This window comes from Lactuca virosa, chromosome 2 (assembly GCF_052849685.1).
Source record: "Lactuca virosa cultivar CGN04683 chromosome 2, Lactuca_virosa_CGN04683_v6, whole genome shotgun sequence".
In the NCBI taxonomy this organism is placed as follows: Eukaryota; Viridiplantae; Streptophyta; class Magnoliopsida; order Asterales; family Asteraceae; genus Lactuca; species Lactuca virosa.
Window position 1 is genome coordinate 164462773 of NC_136427.1, and position 8049 is coordinate 164470821.

Genomic DNA, 8049 nt, shown 5'->3' on the forward strand with positions numbered 1-8049 from the left:
TAATTTTAATAGTTTATTAATAATCTATGGTCTCTGATTAATCCCCGATTAATCTCCGCCAAGACCGATTAATCCCTTAACACCAGTCGACCGTGGAGCTACCGTCAAGCGATTTTTACAACCTTGATATATATATATATATATAACGATTACCGTTATAATTATATAATTAACCTTTAAAATTAATTTATAGTTAGTTTATCCTAAACATACATAGTAGTCCATGGACATTGTACGATATCATATTCTTCCCTTTTTTTACTTTTTAGCATCATTCACCTTTCATTTTGTTACCCGATTTCTTCGGTTTATCTTTATATGTTCATATATATATAATCTCCACGAGTACCTAAGCAATACACAAAGTACTTAAACTTAATAAAACACAACAACGCAAAATATATTATAATTTTTTTTTAATATATATAAATTTTCCATGCCTCTAGATCGTCTAGAACCGAAAGGCTCCATTATTTGACCAACAAAGTACCTTTGACGTCCATAAACCCACACTCCAACATGAAAATAAGACACAAGCCAACAACATTTGCGTATGTTATTTGTTAAAACCTTGGGTTTGTTGAACAATGCAAGTAAATCACTAATATACAATGAAGTAGCCAACACAAGAGAGAGCCATGTCCTAAACTCGCTATTATCATCTTCAACTGCCAATGTAACACTCCCAAACTGTAAACCATATATAAGGAAAAAATTATCATGTCTAAAATGTAGTTCATTTCCTTCGGCTTAAACTACGACACATCATCATTAGCATTAAGATGGATATAAGAAATGAGCATAGTGTGGAGGAGTAGCAGGACTTCATGTATATTTTAGAGATCTAACCATGCCAAAAACATGAACTCCTAAATAGGGTCATATGAACATGAGGATATCACATTTCCCTTATATTATCTATAAAGTGCATCTTGTCCTTGATAGTCAACGAGGTCTAGTTGATCTTAATTCAAATGATATTTATAAGAATACACACACCACGAATAGATTAAATTACTCGTGATAAACACACTCATGAGGGTGTTCATCATTTGCATATAAAACTTTTATAACAATAGGAAATAACCTAAAATGCTAAAATGTACTCGCAAGTATGTTCTTAAAACGTTTTCGTATTGTTAAATGTACTCGAAAACAAATGATGATTGATTATTTATTTTCATTATGAGCATGTCTGTCAACCGATGATCTATGGACACAAATGAATATATTTGCATGTTGTTCACGGGGATAGGCACAAAATACAAAAGAAAACTAACAGAAATATTATTGAATATAATTTACACGCAAATTTAATACAAAAATAACTTGATATATATTATTTGAATATGCGTGACTAATGCAGCTTCAAACAAATCTAGCATATTTAAATCCCAAAGAATTTATAAACTTTATTATAATTAAAATTTATCGTTACAATGGAACTAACTTTTCCAAATCAACAAGGTTACATAATACTCTTATTTAGATTAAAAAAGCAACAAATTGGTATTTGAAAGTAAATATTGTGTATTATTATTTTAAGAAAATCACAAAAATATCAAATTAGTGAATGAGTTTTAACAAAATAAGCATTTGTTTTATTTTTTACATAAATAGGTGTATTTTATATTTTTTTGTATAAAAGGTTAAAAAAGTGTTATTTTATATTTTTGTGATTTTCTCTATTTATTATCTTTTATATTTATTTACTTACAAATCTGTTTCCTGAATCCAAGTACTTCATTTTCCAAATCATATTCGAAGTATATATCCTGTTGTTGGTAGTTTCCAATAATTATTGATGGCCCAATACTCGAATTCGACCCGATCAAATTACTTGAAACAATCGTCATACACAACACACCATCATCGCCATCATCGCCGACGAACGAGAAGTAATCCGCCACCGGCAGAGATAATTTCGCGCCGCCTACGAAATGAAATGTAAACTCGGGTAACTCTGCAGATTTTCCGGCGACATCAAAACACGGACGTAACCCGGTTTCCGATTCCACGTCAACAGCTCTCTTATACTCAGACATTTGATTCTCAAACTCTCTCGCCACCAAATCGTAAGGGACATTGTCCATCACCATGAACGTTGTGCCGGAATCGATGATTGCTCCGCCGTTTCCGTCGGCTCCCGGCACCAGATACTCATTTGAGATATTCACGGGTTTACCTCCGATGGTGATTTCCCGGAGGTTTACGTAGTAATATTCCTGAAAAGCCTCCGAGGAATTCATTGGGTTCTTCTGAAAATTGGTGTAGCTCATTTCTGAACCTCCGGCGGTGGAATTTGTAGAATTCCGAACAAGAACAAGCTCACTGCTCACCGGAGCGTCGTCAAACCGGTGAGAGACTAAACAATACGAAAACTTTTTCACACCCATCTGATTGGGTAAAGAAGAAGACCCACGCCCAAACCCGGCTATACCAGATGGTTGTCGGGTCGATACAATGGAGCATCCGACAGCGAAGTCACTCACATCACCTTCGGGGAAATCGAGCGTATCCGAGATGAGGAACCCCGAAGTTGACCCGGACCCGTATTGAATCGTGTAAGCCGGACAACTCTCGTTTCCGTTACATGAAGTCTGTTGACCCGACCCAGAAACCCACCCGCATTTCTTGCTGTTACACCCGATCATCTTAGCAGATGAAGAACGATTCGGGATGAACTTCGGGGTGTTGGTTTGGTTTACATCTGAAAATCTACAGTCGTAACATTTGTAGTTATTAGTACATGGGGACCATACGAGGCTGCTTCCGGTGTCCATTAAGAAGGGTAGTTTTTGAGGGGGTGATCCGAAGCTGAGAGAAATAGAGTATGCGCCATAGCTGTGAGGAAAGAGAGGAATTTGAGTGGATGAAGAAGAGGTGTTGTTGTTGTTGTTGGGGTTTTTGAGATAGTGGGCTCTGGTTATTGAAGAAGATGCGAGGGAGTTTATGGTGTGCTTTAGATGCGATGATTGGTTGTTGGTTTTTGGTGTAATGTGGTGTGTGGGAGAAAGTGTAAGGGTGGTATGTGAAGAAGATGAAGGGGTAGAGATACATATACAGAGGATGGTGAGAAGAGTGACAATGGGGAGAGAAGAAGAAGAAGAAGGAGGAGGAGGAGGAGCCATGGGAATGCGTTTATGGTGATCGCGGATTTTGTTGGTATTCTTTTTATGTATGGAGATGAATATGAGTTTGATTGTTGTTCATTATATAGTATAGCGTAAATTACAAAAGTGGTCCTTGAGGTTATATGATTTTTTTAATTATTTTACCAAATATTATATTTAATTTTTTTAAAACAATTAATGTAATCTATTTTTATTCTATTCCTAATACTATCAATCTCTCGGGTCCCAACCAAATGAGACTTGAACAATTGATCTTATTCCAGTAGGAATCACGTATCATACCGTTAGTTTTAAGGATCATATTCATGTAAGAATCACATATTAATATTCCCGTATGAATCATATATTCATATTCTCGTAGAAATCACATATTCATATTCCTATAGCACATAACACCGTCTATTTCCCTTTCTGGGCAAAAGCCCCTCATGTTATGGAACGAATCCCTTATGTATAGGATTTAGAAGATGTGTTGGTTCACCCTAGGAGTCGCGTTGCGACCCACATGTCTCCCTAGAAGTTGGCACATGTCCTCCTAACGCTACATGTGTCCTGCCACTCAGCTATATATATCGACGTGTCGCGACTTAACTTGTCGCGTCGCGACTTTTGCCACATCCTTCTCTTTTGTCATGTGTCACGTTCTCGTGACACATGTCCATCACATGGTCGCATCGATGTGTCGCGTTAATCTAAATAACGTGTCACATTCTTTCACTTGTTCGTTTTCTCGACTTTGCTCAAATATGTTATGTCCAAAACGGGCTCCGTATGCCAAATAGGTTATAACCAGATACTCAAATTTTCGGTCGTTACACTATATATTGTGAAATATCCTGAATTTGTCTTCCTGGTTATGATAAGTTTCTTTGAAATCATGCAAGGATACATAACATACCTATAAATTATCAATTACAAGTGGATTTGGTTGAAGAAATTTGGAAAAATATAGAGACAATTTAATATAATATTTGTTTTGTTACTCATGTTTTTTTAATGTCTTCATTATTTAAGTGATTAATAAATTACACCAAAGCAAGTACTTATTATTATTTTATTATTATATATTTAGATTTTATTTTTTATTTAAATTATAAAGATTTATATTTATCTTAATGTATCTATGAACGATTATTAGTTTTGAATAAATAAAATATTTGTTTAAAAGATATAAAGTAGTTGATGATATAATAGTGTAGATAAATTTTGAAAGAACGTTTATATGTATTATATATCTAGATAATTATAAAAGTTGATGTTGCAAAACTTTCCCTTAGTTTTTATTTATTTGCAATCGGTCTTTTCTAAGTTATTATTAGTTTTTTTAATATAATTTCACCGTTTCGATTTTTTTTTTTGTGAACGTTGATATATTGCATTTAAATGAAGGTGTCATTGCAGTGTTACCGATGATTTGATACATTTAGTACTTATATTGTTAGTATTATATAAAGAAAAGGTGTAGCAAGTTATAATTATTTTTTCATTTATTTATTAAAAATAAAAGATGATTCTTTTAAAGTTTATATGTATCTCCTATCAATAAAACCATATATAATTTCTTAAGATTATTTTTAAAACCAAATAAAATTGGGCACCATAACTTTTTAGGGTGTTAAATCGCATAATTATATGGTATTTTTTGATCTTATATGACACGATACGGTAATTTGTTTTATATAAAAAGAACAAGATATGACCCGATGTCATATTTTTTTTTATTTACTCGAAAACGATTTAATTAAAACACAATAAAGATGACCAATACCACAATCACGAAAATGATAAATTAGAATAAACTTTTAGTTTATTTAATTTGTAATTAACTTTTACAAATACGAAAAACCGCATATTAATATCGTATCCAATTTTGAACACAAACACAACCCTACATACCGGTGTGTTTTTTATACTAACACAAACACACATTTAATTTCCATTTTAATTTTGTTTCGAGGGATGCATGCATGGATTGACCAGCCTATTAAGTAATTAGGGTATTAAATAAGTACATAGGGAAATATAGATTTAGGGAGAGGCGGGGCTACCGGCCTGAGAGGGCTGATGGAAGAAAGCAATTAATCATTTAAGAACAGTTGGAAAATGAGATTTAGTTAATAACTTAAGAATTAAAGTTGAAAAACCCAATCGTCTTTTATAATTTGTCAATAAGGAACGTCTAGAAACAAGTGTTTTTAATTGAATGTTTCTTTTCGTATGAAATTGATTGTCATTTTATGTAAAAAACAAAGCATCATTTTATGTAAAAAACAAAGCATCAAATTACTCGTAATATTGAATCCATACCCATTTCATTGTTCATAACAGATAAGTAAGCTTTTATTTTTAAAATTTATTATTCGAAAACACGAACAAAAGGCTAGCCAAACATCAAAATAAGTCACAAATTTGCAAACCATAAAGGGAATTGCAACCAATAAACCTAATTGATTTTTAAGTTTCGATTTCTATACACAAATCAATTAAAAGGAACAACACAATTTCCTCGAAAATAGTATCTTTACGAAACTCATTGGATCCAAAAAATATAGCATTCTAGTAAGTCCACAACATCCAAATAGTAATCATACAAACAGCTTCTACCACAACTTTTTTTTATCACGGTCAAGGTCCAACTATCTACTTCAATCAAAAATATCCCGACCTTTACCAAAATAAGGGAAGGTCACATCCATCTATCATATCACTTGACTCCAAATTTGTGTTCTTAACTCACAAGAGCAAAAAAATTAATCGGTTTCTTCAAGGGAAACACCCAAGAAGGACAAAGTGGCAAATCCAAATCTATGTTCTACCTCTTGGATTTGCAAGGAAGAAAAAGAAGACAACAAATCCAAGAGCTCCATATATTGAGTCCACCCCGGGCACAAGCCTATGCCAATCCCAATACTACCCATGGCTGAATCTACGGTTAATGACACGACAATCTTGATCCTTTCCAAGGAAAAAAAGTCTTGGAAATCTCTCCATAAAAGATTGATCCCCAAGCCAAACATCTTTCTAAAACAAAGCACATGATCACTATCCCGCAATTGAAAACAAGAATGAGCAAGAATACCACGATCTTTCAGATGATTAAAAAAACCAACGATTTTATGACAAACTCTTTTTGTTTTAATGCATTTTTATTTGACATTAACCCACCATTAGTCATATAGACTGCTTTAATAAATTTGACCCGTAATGCATTACATTAAGAAAATGCCAACGCCACTTTTGCAAGAGTGTCGCACTAAAAGCACCAATACTAAAATATTTTTCTATTTAATTGAACTTATCTTTCTTTCGTACACCTCTGCTCCCTAGAAAAAACGAGAATGAATGGAGCTCTATCATATCTCGTTGAGAATTCTTCTAACGCGTCTATAGACCTACTTATCTGGGATATGCAAGGGAGAAAAAAAAAAAAGACAACAAATCCAAGAGCTCCATATATTGAGTCCACCCCCCCCCCCCCACAAGCCTACACCAATCCAAAGACCACCCATGGACCAATATGTGGTCAATCACCCAACAATCTTGATCCTTTTCAAGCAAAAACAAAGTCTCGAAAATCTCTCCATAAAAGACCGATCCCCAATCAAAACATATTTCCAAAATAGAGCACAAGATCACCAACCCACAATTGAAAGAAAAATTAGCAAAAATACCATGACCATCAAGATGATTAAAAGAACCAACAACTTTTGCAAGAGATCTGCACTAAAAAGAACCAATACTACCAACATCAATAGCACAATTTTGTTTTGGTGTCCCATTTAATCCAACTTGTTTTCCTTTTGTGGACCTCTTCTCCCAAGAAAACAAATTAAATTGAGTTCTAGCCGATCTTATTGACAGTTCTTCTGACATATATCTGGCATATGGAAGAAGGGAGAAAAGGAAAACAAAAAATCCAAGAGCTCCATATATTGATTCCAACCCCCTTCCCTCACAGTCGTACGTCGTTGATGACATGACAATCTTGATCATTTTTAAGGAAAAATGTCTTATAAATCTGTGATCATCCATACGATTAAAAGAACCAACAATTTTGTGCCAAACTTCTTTTTTTGTGACGTATCCCCCATTCGAGATCATCCTCACCATTAGTCCCATGAATTGCTTTGACAAATTTAACTCAAAAGGCATTACAGTCATTAAGAAAATATGAATGCCACTTTTGTAATTGATCCTTACCAAAAACACCAATACTTGCAACATCATGACCGTCATTTTCTTTTGAATCTAAAATGGTGTACCATGTAATCCAACTCATATTCCTTTTGTTCGCCTCTGCTCTCCATAAAAAACAAGAACGAATCGACTCCGATAAAGAAAACACATTTTCAGGTATTTTGAAAATAGACATAAAGAAGATATGTAAACTTCCCAAAATTTTAGAAGAACAAGAAGGCCTCAATGTTATACATTTTTATTTTCCACTTGTAATGTTTTTCTCAAATATATTGATTATGGTTATCTACATATCCACCCGAGACATATTAGACCCGACTGGTAAACCAAGATACTTAACGGGGAAAAAGTTGCAACACACATACCATCAGTCGCCATTTCCTCCAACAAAGTCAAACCCATCCCTACACCATATGGATTCAGCTTGTTTATATTAATTTTTAACCCTAAACAAATGTAAAAAAACAACTAAGAACCCGCACCAAATTTTGGAAATTTTCCGTGTCATATGCACCAAGAAGTAGTACATTGTCCGCATAAAATATATGTTAAATAGACAACCCTTCATTTACAATTTTTGCTCCTCTAAAATACTCATGACTAACAACCTCCTTCATGGCAACATGTAGGCCCTCCATAGCTATAATAAACAAGAAGGACAATAACAGATATTATAAACAAGAATGAAGATAACATATTTTCCTGTCTCAACCCCTAT

General features: G+C 33.9%; 1 protein-coding gene across 1 annotated transcript; it reads right to left on the reverse strand.

Moving 5' to 3' along the window:
• Positions 1-459: 459 nt before the first annotated feature.
• Positions 460-3171, reverse strand: LOC145159681 (aspartic proteinase nepenthesin-2-like). Its single transcript, XM_079078702.1, has 2 exons — positions 1718-3171; positions 460-690 (listed from the first exon to the last, which is right to left on the reverse strand). The coding sequence occupies exons 1-2, from the start codon at positions 3129-3131 to the stop codon at positions 665-667; spliced, it is 1440 nt and encodes a 479-aa protein (XP_078934828.1). The 5' UTR covers positions 3132-3171; the 3' UTR covers positions 460-664.
• Between the last annotated feature and the right edge of the window lie 4878 nt (positions 3172-8049).

What these genes read in the sequence shown, in the direction of transcription:
- LOC145159681 (XM_079078702.1), bottom strand. Translation starts at nt 3,131, where the DNA reads ATGGCTCCTCCTCCTCCTCCTTCTTCTTCTTCTTCTCTCCCCATTGTC. An exon ending in TGGATTCAGGAAACAGATTT is followed by an intron (nt 691 to 1,717) that starts GTAAGTAAATAA and finishes TATGGTTTACAG; the next exon opens with TTTGGGAGTGTTACATTGGC.